This window comes from Mobula birostris, chromosome 30 (genome assembly GCF_030028105.1).
Source record: "Mobula birostris isolate sMobBir1 chromosome 30, sMobBir1.hap1, whole genome shotgun sequence".
NCBI classification, from domain to species: domain Eukaryota; kingdom Metazoa; phylum Chordata; class Chondrichthyes; order Myliobatiformes; family Myliobatidae; genus Mobula; species Mobula birostris.
In genome coordinates, this window is record NC_092399.1 from 1,064,718 (window position 1) to 1,087,591 (window position 22,874).

Genomic DNA, 22,874 nt, shown 5'->3' on the forward strand with positions numbered 1-22,874 from the left:
ATTTTCTTTCAGCAACGACTCAGTGATGTTCACAACTTCATATCTGTGCTCCAAGATCATCTACCTTGTTCAGTAGACTGCATGCATTCAAATATAACACCTACAGTCCTGTATTCATCACCCTTTCCAATTTTGCCCCATATTACACTTCAACTCATCCCATTGACTGCAATTTTGCCCTATCATCTGCTTGTCCTTCCTCACAATCTCCACGCTACATCTACTTGTATACCAACTGCCTCATCCTCAGCTCTGTTATTCCAGTTCCCATCTCCCTGCCAAGTCAATTTAAACCCTCTCCATCAGCTTTAGAAAACCTGCCACAAAGATATTGGTCCCTCTCGGGTTCAGGTGTAACCTGTCTCTTTCGTATAGGTCATACCATCTCCAGAAGAGATCCCAATGATCCATAAGTCTGAAACCCTGGCCACTACACTGATTCCTCAAGTAAGCATTCATCTGCCTAATCAACCTATTCTTACCCTCACTAGTGTGTGGCACAGACAGCAGTCTAGAGATTACTACCCTGGAGGTGCTGATTTTCAGCTTTTTACCTAACTCCCTATATTCTCTCTTCAGGACCTCTTTCCATTCCCTATCGATGTCATTGGTAACAATGTGTACCATGACTTTCAGCTGTTCTGTTCACTGTACCCCCATAGGATGTGGTGGATTTGATCAGAGTTGCCCCTGACCCTGGCACTTGGGAGGGAAATTACCATCCCTGGTGTCTTTAATCACTCATCAGCTCCTCTTCCCTTCTGAGCCACAGAGCCAAGCTCAGTGCCAGAGACCTGCTCGCTGTGGCTTTCCCCTGCTGAGTGCCCCCCCACCAATGGTATGCAAAATGGTATACTTATTACTGTATTGAGGGGAATGGCCACAGGGATACCCTGCATTTGCTGCCTATTCCCTTTCCCTCTCCTGACAATCACCCAGGTACCTGCCCCCTGCAACTTTGGGATGACTATCCCCCTGTAGCTCCTATCTAGCACCTCCTCATTCTCCCGTATGAGCCAAAAGTCATTCAGCTGCGGCTCCAGTTCCTTAACATGGTCTTGAGGACCTTGGCCGTGTGGTGTAAGATTCCAGCCTTCTCTGCTGTCAATCACCTCGGTCCAGTAAGCCGGATAAAATCCAATTACCAAGCAGATGTTCAGCAGCGTAGAATGGGCCCACAAGCCGAATCGCCATTTCCTATGCAGTACCTTGCTACCTCTCATTCTACACAGTGTGAAGACAGTGTCTTATTTATTTATTGCTGATAATGGTTTAAACAGTACAGTATCTCAGTGACTGACTTAATTTCCAATTGACTGGAATTGTAATTATTTTGATAAGTTGATGAGAGAGGGAAACTCGACACACATGAATAGCTTCCAGTTTATTCATACAACTGCAGATCAGCTCGAGGCCAGGCTTCAGTATCACCATAATATATATGGTTGCCAAGAATTTAGCTCCTTTTGAAATCTGCATTCCACATCACCTAGACCAGTACGCCTTCCTTCTAAAGGGTTGGAAGCCAAAACACGGATGAGCTACACTTGGCAGGGATCCAGGATCCTAGTCGTGGCAAATATACTTATAACAAATCTAGTGTTGAACTGATAGATGAACTCGTATCAGTCATTTACCAACTTGTGTCTGCATTGAACCCCTTTTGGCTGCCAGCCTAAGTATAAAGAGAGGGGAAGCCAATGACAAAGTACCAAACCACCATTGTGCTAATACAATCGTATTTATTACATGCACTAAGAATACCTTTTATGTACATTAATCGTGTACATGGCCCCATCCACTTGGACAAGAAGGTTGAAAATATTAATCAGATTTCCCAAGTAACACATACAAAATGCTGGAGAAACTCAGCAGGTCAGGCAGCATCTATGGGGAGGAATGAAGAGTCAATGTTTTGGGAAGACCCTTCATCAGGAATGGATAAAGAGTCTTGCCCCGAAACATTGATTCTATTCCTCTCCATAGATGCTGCCTGATGTGCCGAGTTCCTCCAGCATTTTGTGTGTTTTACTCTGGATTTTCAGCATCTGCAGAATCTCTTGTGTTCGATTCGATTTCCCTATGATATTATCTCGTGATTTGAACTCCCTGATGTGTACACGTTTACTTGTCTTTATTGACATCTGTCTGTGCATGTAAGCATGTGTACATTTGCATGTTTGTGTATTTAATAGCATGCTTCCATCTATGCATACATTTTATATGTGTGAATTCTGTTTGAACACAGCATTTTACATTTGTGTGCACAGCCCTGAATGTGTTTATACTTTGTGGGAATAATTATGGTGCATGTTTTTTATAGAGATGGACATGATTTGTATGTGCTAGTGTGATCATTATTGTGCATGGTTTGTGTGGATACGGGCATGATTTTGTGTAGGTATGTGCTATTATAGATGCATCCACTTCTGTGGATTTTGATCTGCGTGTGTATACACATATTTGCACATACTTTGTGTATACGTGTTTATATGCTGAGTTCTAAGTAAGGTCACCTGTAGTTCCCACACCTCCCCTTCCACACATCTCAGTTAGATAGTTCTGCCAAGCGCTTAAAGATTGTACTGATGATATGCTGGTTTACATGATTGTGTGCATTCAATCATTTAATGTTGTGAGCAGAGGAGAAGGATAATCCCCATTGTTGAGAAACAAATAAAACTCTGACCCAGTTTAATTATTTTATATATTTTTATTACATTTCAAATATCAAAACATTATATAAGTATCTAATATTATTCATATTACCTCAATTATAACTGTACTTCAAGTGTAGCTTACGGGTGAATGTGATTTTCCTCCAGAGATGATGTTACATTTTCCCCATCATCTTTAAACAGGACACACACACTAACACTGTTATTCAGAGAGGAGTCAGGCTTGTATTCAATGCAGACAGAATGAAAGAAGATCCTTTTAATCACACTGTTCATCATGGTCACAACCTAAATTGAAACTGACAGTCTGCGATTAGCTGTGTGAGGAGCTGAGAGCTGTGGTCACACCCTCAATCTGAATCCTGATTCGTTGGTCTTAATTTGTGTAGACATATTGTGGAGGTGTTGGAGATGCCACAGATGTGCGTACCAGTTGTCCATCTTTACCTTGTTCAGTTGGCCCGACTGACACCATCTCTGACATTAAAAACTGAAAGTGACACAATGACCCTTGTCAAGTTTGTGTTTGTCTGAGAGGGATCCTCAGTTAGCATTTCAAGTCAATTATTTTTCTCACTAGTACTGAGAGTGCAGCCTGCAGGTAAAAAAAACAAGTGCTGTTCCGTTGAATCATAAAATAATAAGAACACTGAAGGAGGCTACTCAACCCATCTTGTCCATACTAGCTGCATTGCTGCTACTCTCGTTTTCAAGTTCTGACTTGTTTAGATTCTTCTACTCTGTGATATCAACGTGTATGGATACTATGACATGAACCTAATGAAGAAAACCAGCCTGACCCTTATCAGTAATAATGTTTTCTGTGGCTGAGGTCATGTGTGGTGCCAAATGGGAACAATCCCAAATGAACATTGCAAAAACAAAAAAGATGGCTGGCTAAGGCACACTCTTTGCTTAGTCATCTGTCTAATCTGCCAAAACCATTGCATTTTTCTGAAACATTCTCAAGCAATCAAGAAGAAATTCAAGATTTTTAATTAATTGAAACTTATTTAAGCAAAGTAAAAGACAAGCAGTTTAAAGCGTCTAAGTTATTGCAAGAATCTAAAATTACCAGCGTTACCCGTGTCCCCTGCAGCTCAGCTGCTGTCACAGCTATTTTCCATGCAGGTTGTTTTCTCATGTAAGCAGCTAAAAATCTTTACAGCGTCATTTTTCCATGTTGTTGCATTGAAACAGTGACAGTAACTGAATGTCACCAAGTTTGGACCTTCTATATTTGTACGTGTACACGCTGGAACTGCAAACTCACTGACACTTAGCTAGAGAAAAGCCTGCAAACCCAACCCACTGTGTGTTCATACTGAGCATTGCTCCTGATTGCTCCAGGGGTTACTTTATTGGAAGCATTAGTGAGCATTCAGCAACAGGCATCAAGCTCCGGTAGTGTGCAAATTAACTTACTGAGTGCCCTCCAACCATGAACACCTCGGGCTTCTTGAAAGTAAGCCAGTAATCACTTAGAGACAACACACACACATGCTGGAGGAATTCAGCAGGTCAGGCAGCACCTGTGGTGGGAAAGGAAGGGGGCCAGAAGCCAGAATAAGAATATAATTCTATGAATCACTTGGCGACATTAGGACTGAGTCAGAATCCGGTTGGACTGAGTCTGGATTGGGTCAGACTGAGTCGGAATCTGTGATTACGTAAGGACCAAGGTATTCACCCAGAATATATCCTAACAACCTCTTTCAGAACAACCTGACTTGTCTCTCAGTTTTATTCAGGCCTGCACGTTGACACTGTTTTCAGGATTGTACACTCAGGTACCTCCTGTATGTAGTAAGGAGTCCGCTGAGTATATGTTTGTGTTCCACTGCTGTTCGAGCCTATCACTTCAAGGTTTGATGTGTTGTGCATCCCATCAACTCTGCTGAGAGAGTTCTGCTCTTCTGCACACCCCTGTTGTAATGTGTGGTTATCTGAGTTACTGTTGTTTTCCTGTCAGCTTGAGCCAGTCTGGCCGTTCTCCTCTGATCTCTCTCATTAACAAGGTGTTTTCACCCACAGAGCTACACTCGCTGAATGTTTTTTTTGTTTTTCACATCATTTTCTGTAAATTCTAGGTACTGTTGTGTGTGAAAATCCCAGGAGAGCAGCAGTTTCTGAGATACTCAAATCACCCTGAGTAGCACTAATAACCATTCCACAGACGAAGTCACTTAGATCATATTTATTCACCATTTTAATGTTTGGTCTGAACAACAACTGAATGTCTTGACCATGTCTGCGTGCTTTTATGCATCGAGTTGCTGCCACATGATTGGCTGATTAGATATTTGCATTAACGAGCAGGTGTACAGGGGTACCTAATAAAGTGGCCACAGAGTGTATATTTCCTTACAATTTAAAAGGTGTCCATTTTAGCCTAAAAAGTCATTGCCAGCTCACAGAGCAACACCACCACCCCCAACACACACACACACACACACACACACACACACACATATATTCTCTCTCTTCTCTGTAACCTATTCTCCCCACAGTTCCATCAACCTGCCATTCGGCTGTACACCAATTGAAATTTACAATCGCCAATTGACCTTTTAACTGTCATCCCTGAATACCAGACAGAAACTCACAAAGTGCCAGCGAGAACATGGAAACACCACACTGATATCATCAGAGGTCGGGAATGAATCTGGGTCACTGTATCTGCGTTGAAGTGGCTCTACTAGCTGAGGCACTGTGCTGTCACACCTTATCTGAGACCCTTCTGCACCTCAACAATACCATTGACCTCCCTTATGTTTGTGTGTAGCTTTCCTTGGTGTTCTCTGACACAAAACCAGGCATGGCATAGTCACTAACCACAGCTCAGTTCACGGCTGAATTGGAAGAATATTCTGGGTTCCACTCCAGAATCCCAAGCACAATACCCTAGCTCAGCCTTCCAATGTCCTCAGAGATGCACCTGTCCTGTTGAGTTGCCCAACCATAGTGGAATAAAAAAACGATTGACATACTAGATGGGTTGTAGGGCGTTTCTCTGCCGTAGTGTTCTGCAACACTATGAAAAGTAAAATTGAATGCCATGTGAAAGTCAAGATATGCGCCAAATGGTTCACTTTTATCTATTCTGCTCAGTATAATCTTAAAAAACTCTTTAACAGAATTGACAAAGATGATTTCCCTTGTTCAAGTCTCTGTTGATATTTAGTTTTCTAAGTGGTCTTTTTAATAATAGATTCTATGACACCACCTGGAGGACGTGCAGTGAAATTTTCTGTCTCGTGCCCTGTGCTGCGTGTATCCCTCAGGCAATCTCAGTGAACAGTACAGAATAAGGAAACGACTGTTTGTTGAATCTTGCTGTGTCCAAACTGGCTGCCACATTATAACAGTAACTGCACTCTATAAGTAATTCCACAACTGTAAAAGAAAATGGGATGTGCTGGGGTTTTATAAGGCACAACAGTGCAACTTTCTTTCACCATTATCGTCCAGTAATAACATGATCAGTGTAAAGGATGGGAACCAATCTGGAGATCACCAGCATGTTGGCTGGAGCATCGCCCCCCCCTCCCGCCCCACCTTGAGCCAATGCACTAGATTGACTTGTTGATGTATTAGCAAAGACCTAAGCATATTTGCAGGATAACACCCATGAAATGACAGCTCTAAAATAAACTGATGTGGAATCATTTCACTGTTAAGGTGAGTGAAGTTATCCACAGTCACAGAAAAGGAAATGAAATATCTAACAAATCTGTCATCGGATCACTGCACAACAGTGATCCCAGCTCAATAGATCATCTTACCTCCTACCCAGTGAGTGGAGAGCCACATCACTGAATTAATTTATGAAGTTGTGGAACACATTGCGGAAGGAATCGGTTCATTTGGGGCATTAACTGAGCAGAGAATGGTCATTTTCAGCCAGGAAATAGCTAAGCAGGGCAAGACATGATTTATCTCAACTACACAGCAGGACTCATCGTTGTTTCTGTTCTTTAGGGAACTTGACGAAGCACATGAAGTCAAAGGCTCACAGTAAAAAGTGCCAGGAGATGGGAGTGACAGTTGCGTTAATGGAAGACGTGGAATCTGAAGAAGGTACATTGGGCGCATTTCGTCACTTAACCTGAACAGGAATCTTTTTCTTTGGGGAGCTTTTATTTTCTGAGGCATTGTGTTTAAAAGCAGGAGTTATTCTTCTTTGTGCATTAACAGGGAAGTGAAAGTGTGTTCCTTGAGGCATACAGAATGTATTGCAAACCTGCACCCTCTCCTGCAGTAATTCGAAGTGCACGTTTGCAAGATTGCATGTTGAATTTTTCAATCACAGCATGTATCAAAGAAGAGCAGGGAAACCACAATAACTCCACTTTCAAAAATTCTGATGCGGTCGCATTTCCAATGGATTTAAATTCAATCTTTAGGGATGTGCATTTAATTTCATTGGAAGAGTAATGGGGAAAGTTTCAGCATAGAAGTCAAAACAGGAAACAATACCTGGATAGCCATCACAATCTCATTCTGCGGTAAAGCGCTGAAAGGCATTTCACAGGAGTATTATTAGTCACCACTTGATTCTGAGTTACTCATGACACTAGAGGGCCAAAAAGGAGAAGCATTAAGGTCTGTCTTAAAGAGAAAGAAAGGTAAAGTTAGACATAGGAACAACAGTCGACTATTCAGTCTACTCAGCCATTCTATCATGCCTAATTTAGTTTCCCTGTCAATCCTGTTCTTCTGCCTTCTCTTAATAATCTTTGAGCCTTTACTAATTAAGTACCTATCAACCAACACTCTAAATCACCCATTGACGTGACCTCCACAACAATCAGTTGCAATGAATTCCACAGATTCGCCATCCTTTGGCTAAAGAAATTCCTTCTTATCCTTGTTCTAAAGGAACATACTTGCATACTGAAGCTGTGCCTTCTGGTCCTCGACTCCCCTATGTTTGGAAACATCCTCAACGTGTCCACTCTATAGGCCTTTCGGTATTCGAAAGGTTTCAGTGAGATCCCTCCCCCCATTCTAAACTCTAAAGTGTACAGTCCCAGAGCCATCAAGTGCTCCTCATATGTTAACTCTTTCATTCCCGGGATCATTCTTTTGAGCCTTATCTGAACCCTCTCAAATGTCAGCACATCCTTTCTTTGACAGGTACCCAAAACTACTCACAATACTCCAAATGCAGTCTGACCAATGCTTTATAGAGCCTGCTTATAGACTTTTCTATTTTGCCTGCTTAGCCAAATATTCCTTAATTTGTTCAATTGTTCAGTTTGTATAATTAATGATGGTCTTATGATGTTTTACTAAATTAGAGGTGCTATCTGAATACAGGACGTTGTTGAATCTGAAATATTTAAGCACTTTATACTGTGGAATGGTTAATGACTCTTCCTTGCACATCATAGATAATTCCCATGAATGAAAAACTGTGCTGGTAATTAACACATCTGAAATAACAATTTTTGTATCTGCCCTTATCATAAATAATTTACCGAAACTGTGATTATAGGCCAGCTTCCCATGAAGTAAGCTCTCAGAATGACTGTCACCCTTCTGTCATGTGAGTCATCAGCTGAGTGAGTTTGCACTTACAGAGTATCTGATGCAAAATGTGTTTCATCCTGTCTCAGAAATTGGCCCAGGTGCCAGACATTCTTCAAGTGCTTTTGAACAGATGCTGGAGTTGTCTGAAGAGAGAACGCATCCTGTTATGATTGGGAATTGTAGTCAAAAAAGTTTTTTACTTGCACTTGTAATTTATCTTGGTTTTCTGGTATAGTTATAGTTATTCTTTATAGCACCCCTCAGTGTTGCTGTTGAAGCAAGGAATTAGCATTTAAAAATGTATATATTATATTCGTGCCTCAATGTTGAGTTAAAATGGAGCTGTTGCTTTATTGGGCTTAAAGGGGAGGAATGATCCTTCTGAGATGCAAGATTAAGAGGTAGAATTTCTGGTTTGAATGATATGGGAGTAATAAATGTGAGAAAATGACATTCACACGACCAGAAAGCACATTTCTCACCCACCCTATAATCACTCCAGACTGCCGTGGTTATTGATACAATTGCCTCAGCCAATATACTGGACATGAAGTCAAACTTGTGGCTAAGTTTATTTTACAATATGCAGGGTATTCTTTCCTTGAATACAGAGGATTAAATGGTGACTTGATCAAGTTTGATTAGAGAACAGAAAGAGGGAAAGGGTAACAACCCCAGGTCCAGAAGGTATGGTTTAAAATTAGAGCAAGGCTTTTAATGAATGAAGTTCCTGCAGACCTGGAGATGGAGGGAAGTGTAAGTTTAGAATTCCTATCCACAAATGGCAGTTGTTAGTGGAGGTGAAATTAATTGGGTTTAGGTTGATATGGCGTTCTGATAAGAGAGTTGCCAAAGTATTTAGCAACAATAAGTAAGATGGTCTGTGTTATCAAACTGAGATTGAGATTAGCTTTATTTCAGAATCAGGTTTACTGTCACTGGCATGTGTTGTGAAATTTGTTAATTTAGCAGCAGCAGTACAATAGTCATAGTCATACTTTATTAATCCCGGGGGAAATTGGTTTCCGTTACAGTTGCTCCATAAATTATAAATAGTAATAGAACCATAAATGCAATACATCATAATATAGAAAGAAAAAATAAGTAAATCAATTACAGTAAATATATATGTATATTGAATAGATTAAAAATAGTGCAAATCCAGAAATAATTTATATTAAAAAAAGTGAGGTGGTGTTCATGGGTTCAAAGTCCAGTTAGGAATCAGATGACAGAGGGGAAGAAGCTGTTGCTGAATCACTAAGTGTGTGCCTTTAGGCTCCTGTACCTCCTTCCCGACGGTAACAATGAAAAGCGGGCATGCCCTGGGTGACGGGTGTCCTTAATAATGGGCATTGCCTTTCTGAGGTACTGCACCTTGAAGATGTCTTGGATGCTGTGGAGGCTGGTACACAGGATGCAGCTGACTAACTTTACAACTTTCTGTAGCTTCTTTTGGTCCTGTGCAGTAGCCACCCATACCAGACATTGATGCAGTCTTTCAGAATGCTCTCCACAATACATCTGTAGAAGTTTTCAAGTGTTTTAGGTCAGAAACCAGATCTCTTCAAACTCCTAATGAAATATAACTGATGTCTTGCCTTCTTTATAGCTGCATTGATATTTTGGGAACAGGTTAGATCCTCAGAGATATTGACACCCAGGAACTTGAAATTTCTCACTCTTTCCACTTCTGGTTCCTCTGAGGATTGGTTCATGTTCCCTTATCTTACCCTTCCTGAAATTCACCATCAGCATTTTAGTCTTACTGACATTGAATGCGAGGTTGTTGCTGCACTCCACGACTTGGTATATCTCACTCCTGTATGCCCTCTCATCTCCACCTGAGATTTTACTAACAATGCATTATCAGCAAATTTATAGATGGTATTTGAGCTATACCTAGCCACACAGCCTTGGGTATAGAGGGAGTAGAACAGTGAGCTAAGCACACACCCCTGAGGTGTGCCAGTGTTGATCGTTAGCGAGGAGAAGGTATTATTACTAATCTGCACAGATTGTGGTCTTCCGGTTAGGATGCCAAGGACCAATTGCTGAGGCAGGTACAGAGGCCCAGATTCTGTAATTTATAGATCAGGACTGTGGGAATGGTGGTGTTAAACGGCGAGCTATAGTCAACAAACAGCATCCTGACATAGGTGCTTGTATTGTCCAGGTGATCTAAGACCCTGTGAAGAGCCATTGAGATTGCATCTGCCATAGACCTATTGTGGCAATAGGCAAATTGCAGTGGGGCCAGGTCCTTGCTGAGGCAGGAGTTGATTCTAGCTTTGACCAATCTTTCAAAGCATTTCATCATCATAGATGTGAGTGCTACTGGACAATAGTCATTAAAGCAGCTCACTCTACTCTTGTAGGGCACTGGTATAATTGTTGCCTTTTTGAAGCAGGTGGGAATTTCTGACCGAAGCAGTGTCACATGTTTATTGAAACATCAAACCATACAGTGAAATCCATTGTTTGTGTCAACAACCAGCACAGTGTGAGAATGTGCTGGGACCTGCAAGTGTTGTCATGTTTCCAACGCCAACGTAGCATGCCCACAACCTACTAACCCTAACCCTTTTTTCAATGGAATGTGGGAGGAGACCACAGCACCCTTGGTACTTTAAATTAGCAGACATACTGTTGTGCGTAACTCAAAGAATGGTAGATTTCTTTGAGAATCAGAGATACTATGGAGTTTGGGGAAATGGCTACTATTTTGATTTGGGAAACAGGCTTCAGGGCTAAATGACTTTGTGATGTGTTCCTGAGTGATTGAAATCCACTTACTCAGCAAACAGCATTGTGAATCAGTGAAGACAATCTATTTGAAAAGCCTCATGACTACAGCAGCAAATGCTGAATAGAGCAGACTAATTCCTCCAGAGAGCTACAGCCAACAGGAGATGGTGTGTGGTGCAAATTGTATGCATAAAATCATTCCCATACATTTGGAACTGTGCAATTTCCTGCAGTCATGACCATTCTGACTGAGGCTACCAGTCAAAAGTATGATTTTGTTTTGTAACATGTGCTTCTTCTGATGAAGAATATAGTTCTATAAAGAATATGTAGTCCTTATAAAGAATTCAGTGTTGTCCCTGCACACCCAGTGCATCCTGTTTATCAGATGTGTTCTGAAGTGAGATTCACAAGTGTTATCATTAAAGAAATGCTGAAAGTGAGATTAGAAATTAGATTAATGGCTCAGTTAAAGGCATAGGGTGATGTTTATTTTTAGAGGAAGATGCAGCAAAACAATTGGTCAGTTTGGTGAGAGATTCAAATCTCACTTCTTGTCTATAAACCCCAGGCAGTTCATTGAGAGAGTAGTGCAACTGGAGTGCACATAGCATATTAAAATTACTGAGGGCCCATTGATCTTCCAATGTAAATGTTAAAAAGGTTTTTAGTACTATTGAAAAGAAGAGCATGACAGACAGGAGGTTCATGCCAGCTAAGTGGACTAATATTTACCCTGACACACCATCACCAGAACAGATAACTTAGTTATAAATGCATCTCTGTTTGTGACTTTGCTGTGAGCATATTGACAGCTGTCTCTCCTATCATTACAGCTGCACTGAAACTTCAAAATAAAGATTGCATTGGTGGTGAAATGCTTTGAGATGAGCTGCCACCATTTAGCAGCTATCATATTAAACAGTAATCACTTGCTTATTGATCTTGGTCCCTCAGACTCAACGACAACTCACTTTATTTGTCAACCATAAGGTATCTCTCAGATGGAGTTGAGAGGGTGCACAGGAGCGAGATATACCAGTTAGTTGAGTGGTGTCGCTGCAACAACCTTGCACTCAATGTCAGTAAGTCGAAAGAACTGATTGTGGACATCAGGCAGAATAAGATGAGGGAAAACTAACTAATCCTCATAGAGGGATCAGAAGTGGAGAGAGTGAGAAATTTCAAGTTCCTGGGTGCTAAGATTTCTGAGGATCTAACCTGGTCCCAACATATCAATGCAGCTATAAAGAAGGCAAGACGATGACTATGCCTCACTTGGAGTTTGAAGAGATTTGGTTTGTGACCTAGAATACTCAACTGTCCACAGATATACAGCGGAGTGCATTCTGACAGACTGCATCACTGTCTGGTATGTGGGGGGTGCGGGGGGGTGTTCCACTGCACAGGACCGAAAGGAGTTTCAGAAAGTTGTAAAATTAGTCAAATTAATACCAGCCTCCATAGTACCCAAGACATTTTCAAGGAGTGGAGCCTCAGATAGGAAATGTCCATTATTAAGGACCCACATCACCCAGGGCCTGCCCTCCTCTCATTGTTAAAATCAGGAAGGAGATACAGGAGCCTGATGGCACACACTCAATAATTCAGGAACAGCTTCTTCCCCTCTGCCACCAGATTCCTAAATGGACATTGAACTGATGAACACTACCTGACTTTTAAATATATGTTAGAAACATAGAAAACATACAGCACAAAGCTGTGCCGAACATGTCCCTACCTTAGAACTACCTGGGCTTTACCCATAGGTGTCTATTTTTCTAAGCTCCATGTAGCCATCCAGGAGTCTCTTAAAAGACCCTATTGTTTCTGCCTCCACCACCGTCACCGGCAGCCCATTCCACGCAATCACCACTCTCTGCGTAAAAATTTACCCCTGACATCTCCTCTGTACCTATCTCCAAGCACCTTAAAACTATGCCCCCTCCTGCTAGCTATTTCAGCCCTGGGGAAAAACCTCTGACTATCCACATGATCAGTGCCTCTCATTATCTTGTACACCTCTATCAGGTCACCTCTCATCCTCCGTCGCTCCAAGGAGAAAAGGCCAAGTTCACTCAACCTATTCTCATAAGGCATGCTCCCCAATCCAGACAACATCCTTGTAAATCTCCTCTGCACCCTTTCTATGGTTTCCACATTCTTCCTGTAGTGAGGCGACCAGAATTGAGCACAGTACTCCAAATGGGGTCTGACCAGGGTCCTATATAGCTGCAACATTACCTCTCAACTCTTAAACACAATCCCACGATTGATGAAGGCCAATGCACTGTATGCTTTCTTAATCACAGAGTCAACTTGCGCAGCAACCTTGAGTGTCCTATGGACTCAGACCCCAAGATCCTTCTGATCTTCCATACTGCCAAGAGTCTTACCATTAATGCTATATTCTGCCATTATACTTAACCTACCAAAATGAACCATCTCACACTTATCTGGGTTGAACTCCATCTGCCACTTCTCAGCCCAGCTTTGCATCCTCTCAATGTCCCATTGTAACCTCTGACAGCCCTCCACACTATCCACAATACCCCCAACCTTTGTGTCATCAGCAAATTTACTAACCCATCCCTCCACTTTCTCATCCAGTTCAATTATAAAAATCACAAAGAGTAGGGGTCCCAGAACAGATCCCTGAGGCACACCACTGGTCACCGGCCTCCATGCAGAATATGACCTGTCTACAACCACTCTTTGCCTTCTGTGGGCAAGCCAATTCTGGATCCACAAAGCAATGTCCCCTTGGATCCCATGCCTCCTTACTTTCTCAGCAAGCCTTGCATGGGATACCTTATCAAATGCCTTGCTAAAATCCATATACACTACATCTGTGGCTCTACCTTCATCAATGTGTTTAGTCACATCCTCAAAAAATTCAATCAGGCTCGTAAGGCACGACCTGCCCTTGACAGAGCCATGCTGACTATTCCTAATCATATTATGCCTCTCCAAATGTTCATAAATCCTGCCTCTCAGGATCTTCCCCATCAACTTACCAACCACTGAAGTAATTTCCTGGGCTACCCCTACACCCTTTATTGAACAAGGGAACAACATCCGCAACCCTCCAATCCTCCGGAATCTCTCCCGTCCTCATTGATGCAAAGATCATCGCCAGAGGCTCAGCAATCTCCTCCCTCACCTTCCACAGTGGCCTGGGGTACATCCTGTCTGGTCCCGTCACTTATCCAACTTGATGCTTTCTAAAAGCTCCGGCACATCCTCTTCCTTAATATCTACATGCTCAAGCTTTTCAGTCCGATGCAAGTCATCCCTACAATCACCAAGATTCTTTTCCATAGTGAATACTGAAGCAAAGTATTCATTAAGTATCTCCGCTATTTCCTCTGGTTCCATGCATACTTTTCCACTGTCACACTTGATTGGTCTTAGTCGCTCACGTCTTATCCTCTTGCTCTTCACATACTTGTAGAATGCCTTGGGGTTTTCCTTAATCCTGTCCACCAAGGCCTTCTCATGGCCCCTTCTGGCTCTTCTAATTTCATTCTTAAACTCCTTCCTGCTAGCCTTATAATCTTCTAGTTCTCTATGATTACCTAGTTTTTTGAACCTTTCATAAACTCTCCTTTTCTTCTTGACTAGATTTACAGCAGCCTTTGTTCCTGTACCTACCATCCTTTCCCTGTCTCATTGAAACGTGCCTACGCAGAACCCCATGCTAATGTCCCCTGAACATTTGCCACATTTCTACCGTACGTTTCCCTGAGAACATCTGTTTCCAATATATGCTTCCAAGTTCCTGCCTGATAGCCTCATATTTCCCCTTACTCCAATTAAACGTTTCCTTAGCTTGTCTGTTCCTATCCCTCGCCAATACTATGGTAAAGGAGATAGAATTGTGATCACTATCTCAAAGATGCTCTCCCACTGAGAGATCTGACACCTGACCAGGTTCATTTCCCAATACCAGATGAAGTAAGGCCTCTCCTCTTGTAGGCTTATCTACTCTAGATGATCTACTTATTTATTTTTTTCTTCTTTCCATATTCTCATGTATTGCAATGAACTGTTGCTGCTAAGTTAACAAATTTCACAACACATGCCGGTGATAATAAACCTGATTCTGATTCTGACTGATGAGGCCAATGTGGGAACCATAGATCAGAATCAGATTTAATATCACCAGAGTATGCCATGAAATTTGTTACTTTGCGGTGGCAGTATAATGCAATACATGATAAATAAATATCAAGAAAAAACTCAGTTATTAAAAAACTGTCTATTAAATAGTTCAGTTAAAATAAGTAGTGCAAATTAAGAAAAATAATGAAGTAATGAGGTAGTGTTCATGGGTTCAATGTACATTTAGAAATCGGATGGTAGAGGAGAAGAATCTGTTCCTGAATAGTTGAGTATGTGCCTTCAGGCTTCTGTACCTCCTTCCCGACTGTAACAGTGTGAAGAGGACATGTCATGGGTGATCGGGCCTTTAATGATGGATGCTTTAACGAAGACACTGCTCATTGATGAGCTTGGACAGTACAGGGGCTAGTATCCATGACAGAGCTAGCTAATTTTACAATTACAATTTATTTTACAATTCTCCCACGGATGAGCAATGGGCAATAGTCGGGTTCTTTTAGGGCTTCTCTGTGCGTCTGATGCATGACCTTGAGGTTTTCGGTTCTTTCAACTGTCAGTGCTTTAAGGAGTATGTCAGTGTGCCCTCGGTAATCAAACACTTTAGAGAACTAGACCCAGCTACACAGTCTCCTGATAGCACACTCTGTTGAGTTCAGCAAAGACCTGCTTAAACTGCCTTTAATTTCATTGCCCTTTGGGCTAGGAAGGCTGGCTGCACATTGTATGGATGGGGTGAAGCTTAGGGGAGAAGAAAAGAGGATTAGTATCTGATTAGTATAAATGGGTTTCTTGTGCTGAGTGTAGGCTTTGTACAACAAGGTGCCAGATTCCACACTTTATGACTCTGTGGTATTTGTAATAACCTTTCCCCTGGTAAACTAGCTTCACCACAATGTTGTCAGATCAGACTTGGCAGCTAGTCCTGCAGAAAGATATTAAAACCATTTACAAATACAGTGGATTCTGGTTAACTGGGACACATTGGGACCAGAACATTTGGCTCAATTAAACGTCTGCCCCAATTAGCCAAAGTTTCATGGAAATAATTAGACAGGCATAAAAAAGGCAAACTGAGTAACAAATTATGTATTTACAATAAGTGAAATACAGAGTAAGTTAGAACACTACACTACCATAAAACTGTATTAGTTCCTAATAGTGATTGATGGAGGAATTTGTCCGGTGTACGCAATGAACAATCTCAGCGCAGACACCAAGTGCAGATAATAGACTGCTTTCATACTATCCTATCGATGATTGCATCCTCATTTTCACTGTAGCATTCAAGATTATTGCTGATACCTTTAAATTCTTCATAGGTCCTAACTTATTGAAGTAGTGAAATTGTTTCATTTTTACTTCAGGCCATTTTTGTTATCACCAAACCTGAAACCGCAGTGAGCAAACCAGTTCTGAATTGTCTTACTGCTTATTTCTCGCCAACTATCAGTGACAAAAATCACTGCTTTTTGAACACAAAATTGTTTAAAAGCTGCTCACTGTAAGCGAGGTGCAGTGTACAATGGCTATATGATTGCACATGACTGACATAGTTAGAAACCGTTCAACAGCAGTCTCCCATCATAATTTAGTGATATAACATCCCAAATAAATGATGGAAATCCTGGCTATTTTCTCAATTAGTATTTGTTCTTTAAAACTTGTCCCAACGAAGTGGCAGCCCCAACTATCTGATGGCGCAATTAACCGGAATCCACTGGATTTAGATTTTGATGAAAATGTTAAAGGAGCGGAGAGACGCAGGGGAGTTTAAGGAGGGGTTCCAGAACACTGGCCCTGGAATTCAAAGCATATCTGCTAATTGTGAGGCTGGGGCGAGGGCTGGGGTGCATTGTGGGCTGTGACCAGGGCTAGGGGTATTGTGGGGCTGGGGTGCATTGAGAGTCAACGTAGTTGTTCTCAGAAGATTACAAGGGAAGACTGTGTTGATGTATATAAAAAAAATACAAAGTACCTTGGTCAGTCATACTGCACCAGTGCTGTTAATAAGTGTGCCATGTCTTGATGATTAGTGTTTTGATGTTAAATGTTTTCATTTCTGTGGCTGTGGATAAGCCCAACTGAACACTGGCTCCTAAAGTGACTGCACTGGAAAGCTGTGGCAAGGCGGGAGACTCTGAACCTGAGGAATGTGGGTGGAAATAATTGGTTTGTTATTCTCCAGTGCTCAGTTCACTGACTCAACGGACCAGAACAAGTAGAGCTTTTTGTTAATCGCCACCTCTAGGGTGGTAACATGAGTGGTCTAGGGGCCATCGCTCATTAGCACACAGGAGCTGACAGGAATAGCACCAAAATACAGAGATTGTGCAGCTTGGCAACCAGTCATTTGGTTCAGTATAGAGCTCCACACCAGCCTGCTGTTATATATATTTAAATAAATCGGGCAAAAAGAGAGGGAGTGGTGAGGTAGTGTTCATAGGTTCATTCTCCATTCGGAAATCGGATGGCAGAGGGGAGAAAGCTTTTCCTGAAATATTGAGAGTGTGTTTTCAGGCTCCCATATCTCCTCCATGATGGTAGCAATGGGAAGAAGGCATGTCCTGGGTGATGGGAGGCTTTGATGATGAATGCGGCCTTTTTGAAGCATCACCTTTTGAAAATGTGCACAAGCTGCTGGACGTGAACGTAGAACTAATCTGGATGGAATTTCAGCTGTGCATGTGGTGCTTATGTGTTTGGGACGAAGAGTGGACGTGCACTTAGGGCGAAGCTAAACCAGCATATCCAGGGGAAGTAGGAGAACCCTGAGTTGTAAATATTGTTTAATTACTTGCAAAAGAAAAGGTTTTAATTTATTCATTCATTTTTAAGACATTAGTAGAACATAGAAGAAAAATTACAGCACAGGAAAAGGCCCTTTTGCACATGACAATGTGCCAACTAATTAAATGCATAACTAAATTAAACCATTCTGTCTACACATTGTCTATTTCCCTCTATTCTCTGCATATTTATGTGCCTATCTAAGAGTTTCTTTAGTTATTGGAAGGTATGCTAAGGGACTGGATATATGAGTATTTGGATAGATATGGACTGATTAGAGATAGTCAGCATGGTTTTGTACGTTGTGGGAAATATGAATCAGAATGAGAAAGGTATAGTAACCTGACAGATACATTTGAAAGGAATTTTAGAGTTGCAGCTTTCTGCTGGATTTTGTTTTAACCACACATTTTGCAAAGTTCCCTGGCAGAAAATGAGCTGAAAAGCAGATTATATTTACAGTTAGAAGTGGCATGCTGAAAATCCTTTGCCAATTTTTTTTACAGTAAATTACATGCCATATTTCGGAATGCAACCTCGAGAAAACAAAGCCATATGAGAGGCAAGAGAGAGTGGTAAAATTCAGTGTGCAATATATTTTTAAAAATATTTTCATTATATTAATCCTTCTTGGGTTGGACCCTTATTCTAACACAGAGAAGACCAATTTTCAAATTTCTCTGGAGTGTGGTATATAGAGGGAGGGATGGCGGATAGAATTACCCTACAATTGTTGACACAGGATCAGAGAACTTTTGGTATTTGAGGACCTACTTTTAAATACTTTGTGTAGGCTTAAGCCTATATTCTCTAGAAGTGTACCCCAGTAATCAAACACTTTAGAGAACAAGACCCAGCTACACACTCTACTGATAGCACACTCTGTTGAGCTCAGCAAAGATTTCCTTAAATTGCCTTTAAGTGGCACTCCTGTAATGAAAGATTTCCAGGTTCTGTGATTGTTCCCTTTACCATTGACTTTACTAGTCTGTGAATCTCTATGAACACATGTCAAAGAGAGGAATGATCATAATGCAATGATACTAATGATTTCCAAACTCTTCCACTTCAGGAACCAGTGAAGAGCCAGTGAAGCGAGCAGAAGAAAGTGAGGGCACAGACCTTGCAGAAGAGCATCAGTTTTCGGATGTTGAGGAGTCAGATGATGATGATGATAATGAAGATGACGATGAAGAGGAGGAAGAGGAGGAGCCATATTTGAAGTCTTTGGATACTGCAAGCACCATTCCCCAAACAGCTGGATGTTCCAGAGCAGAGACCACATTCTCACCGTTAGAAAGCACTGCAATGCAGGGATCAAGTTTAACCAGTCACTATTCATTGATGAGTTACTCAGTGCCATCATCTCAGCTTCGAGCCGCACAGCTAACAAGATCCTCAGAGTCACCTATGATTCCTGCATGTCACAGTGGATCACATAAGCAGGAAGGAAGCACTCCTAATCCTTTATTGCCATTGACTGAGCAATTCTCATCCGGACAAAGAGATCCTCTGATGAAAAGGCACAGCATCCTAGGTACAACTGTTTCATCATCAATAGATACATCACCTAGAAAGCCATGGTCTCCAAAGAGAGAGACATCACTTTCCTGTCCAGGAGGCAACATGCCATCAGGAAAACGCTCATCACCAGAGAGAGAGGCAACTCTCAAAGAACACTCGTCCTCAAGAAAAGAGACGTCACCTCAAAGACATTTCTCTCCAGGAAGGGAATTGTCACCCAGGAGATGCCTTTCACCGGGCAGAGGCATATCACCAAGAAGACATTTGTCTCCGGGAAGGGAACTGTCACCTAAGAAATGCCTGTCACCTGGGAGAGTTTCACCCAGGCCGCACTTGTCACCAGAAAGAGAAATGTCACCCAGACGAACTTTGTCATCAAGGTACCTATCTCCAGCAAGAGATGTCTCTCCAAATAGGCAGTTGTCACCAGTGAGTAAAGAATCACCTCTCAGACACTTTTCCCCAGTGAAAGATGAACTGCCAAGCAGATGCCTAACACCTATTTGGCAGAGTAGCCAAGGCTCTGCTTTCCTTGCACAGCACAGTAGCTCGCCTTCATTGAGTCTACCTCAACAGAAATCCAGCAAAGAGCAGGAGCAATCTGAAGTGAAAATGGTAAGCAAAATAAAAGTGGGCAGTAAAGTTTAAGTATTAGTTTTCCCCACTGGGGAAGAATTTCAGGATTGGCCGAAGTTATTATTATCCCTTCCAAACAATCAAGTAACAGTCTATCTAATGACAGAGGGTAGGCTTTACTAGCAAATCCTACGTTTATTGCTCATTCACATGAGCGTGAGGCAATGGGCCTTGCTCCTGAACCATTCTGTTGGAATGGTTGTAATGAGTGGGCTAAATTGCTAATTTACTGAGCATTTAAGAGCATATAGGCAAGCATGGATTGGAATCACAGTTGGGTTAGCTTCCCTGCAGGACATTAGTCAATGACTGTATTGTGATGTTAACCTCTCAGATAGGTGGTCACCTTTACTGATGGACAGCTTTTTAATTTCTACATTCCAATTTCTGAGCTGACACTTATGCATTTGAATTAGCATATATTAATACAGAAACACAATACCATCTCTACAATACCATGCATTGTGGTTCTATTCCAGGTGATGTTGTGAAGTGTCAGACCCAAGGCAAATTAGTAATGACAGTTTAAATGATTGGTAATTGAGTATCCTAAGATGTTTCCACCTCTTTTCCTCTTTTTTTTTTACTTTGAAGAGAACTTTTTTGGACATTTGGCTTGTTCTGTTTTGAGTCTGATGTAAGGTGGTCATGCAAGTGTAGATTTCTTGGCTCCTTTACCCAAAATTTCTAAGTGTATTTGTCTACCATTTTACCTGTTCCCTTCCAATTTTCATACTATTTTCCCTTTTCTGCCTTCCCTCACCACAACTTGGCATGAAGCTCTCAATGTAACAGTGAGTGCTCATCAACCACCGTAGTTCTCATGGAATGGAGCCTAGGAGAGGCCTCAGCTTCCTTTTGCACTCTACTCACTTCAGCTTCTCTCCGACATTAGGTGATTTATAAGTTTAATCAAAGCCAAGCTTGTGGATGTTTCTAATGAATTCCCTGTTATTAGTGACCCCCCTCTGTTTCTGATCATTATTTCTCATATCGCCTGAATCTGAACTTGCGTGCTATGTATCATATCAAATGCCCATTGGGTGAGTATCTATACAGCACCTTTACTGAATGAAACATTTCAACAAATTTAACCGAGTTATAAGGAAGAAATGAGCAGAAGGGCCCTGATGGGAGTTATATACAGACCCCCAAACAGTAGTAAGGATATCGTAGTCATAGTCATACTTTATTAATCCCAGGGGAAATTGGTTTTCATTACAGTTGCTCCATAAATAATAAATAGTAATAGAACCATAAATAGTTAAATAGTAATATGTAAATTATGCCAGTAAATTATGAAATAAGTCCAGGACCAGCCTATCGGCTCAGGGTGTCTGACCCTCCAAGAGAGGAGTTGTAAAGTTTGATGGCCACAGGCAGGAACGACTTCCTATCACACTCAGTGCTGCATCTCGGAGGAATGAGTCTCTGGCTGAATGTACTCCTGTGCCCACCCAGTACATTATGTAGTGGATGGGAGACATTGACCAAGATGGCATGCAACTTAGACAGCATCCTCTTTTCAGACACCACCGTGAGAGAGTCCAGTTCCATCCCCACAACATCACTGGCCTTAGGAATGAGTTTGTTGATTCTGTTGGTGTCTGCTACCCTCAGCCTGCTGCCCCAGCACACAACAGCAAACATGAATGTACTGGCCACCACTGACTCATAGAACATCCTCAGCATCATCCGGCAGATGTTAAAAGACCTCAGTGTCCTCAGGAAATAGAGACGGCTCTGACCCTTCTTGTAGACAGCCTCAGTGTTCTTTGACCATTCCAGTTTATTGTCAATTCGTATTCCCAGGTATTTGTAATCCTCCACCATGTCCACACTGACCCCCTGGATGGAAACAGGGGTCACTGGTACGTTAGCTCTCCTCAGGTCTACCACCAGCTCCTTAGTCTTTTTCACATTAAGCTGCAGATAATTTTGCTCACACCATGTGACAAAGTTTCCTACCGTAGCCCTGTACTCAGCCTCATCTCCCCTGCTGATGCATCCAACTGATATGGTCTATAAATTACAATAGCAGGTAGAAAATACTTTATACTTTATTGTCACCAAACAATTGGTACTAGAACATACAATCATCACAGATATTTGATTCTGCGCTTCACACTCCCTGGATTACAAATATTAAATATTAAAAATATTAAAAATTGTTAAAATTAGTAAATATTAAAAATTTGAATTATAAATCATAAATAGAAAATAGGAAGTAAGGTAGTACAAAAAAAAATCAAGAGGCAGGTCTGGATATTTGGAGGGTACGGCCCAAATCTGGGTCAGGATCCGTTCAGCAGTCTTATCACAGTTGGAAAGAAGCTGTTCCCAGATCTGGCCGTACGAGTCTTCAAGCTCCTGAACCTTCTCCCGGAGGGAAGAGGGACGTAAAGTGTGTTGGCTGGTTGGGTCGTGTCCTTGATTATCCTGGCAGCACTGCTTCGACAGCGTGCGGTGTAAAGTGAGTCCAAGGACGGAAGATTGGTTTGTGTGATGTGCTGCGCCGTGTCACAATCTTCTGCAGCTTCTTTCAGTCTTGGACAGGACAACTTCCATACCAGGTTGTGATGCACCCTAGAAGAATGCTTTCTACGGTGCATCTATAAAAATTAGTGAGGGTTTTAGGGGACAGGCCAAATTTCTTTAATTTTCTCAGGAAGTAAAGGCGCTGGTGGGCCTTCTTCACAGTGAACTCTGCTTGGTTGGACCAAGTCAGGTCATTTGTGATATTGACCCCGAGGAATGTAAAGCTTTTGACCTGTTCCACTTGCGCACTACCGATGTAAATACTTGCCAAAAGGGCAATATTACAATAGTCATTGGGGATTT

The 22,874-nt window shown here is 41.7% G+C and overlaps 1 protein-coding gene across 10 annotated transcripts in view; it reads left to right on the forward strand.

Moving 5' to 3' along the window:
* hivep3b (HIVEP zinc finger 3b) overlaps window positions 1-22,874 on the forward strand; it is a 699,020-nt gene that overhangs the window by 669,080 nt on the left and 7,066 nt on the right. For 9 of the 10 annotated variants that reach the window (XM_072247286.1, XM_072247288.1, XM_072247289.1 and 6 more), the window contains 2 exons: window positions 6,660-6,758; window positions 18,946-20,012. In XM_072247286.1, the coding sequence (XP_072103387.1) occupies window positions 6,660-6,758; window positions 18,946-20,012 (1,166 nt within the window). The remainder of the gene's footprint in view (window positions 1-6,659; window positions 6,759-18,945; window positions 20,013-22,874) is intronic. The other variant, XM_072247293.1, reaches the window with a different exon arrangement.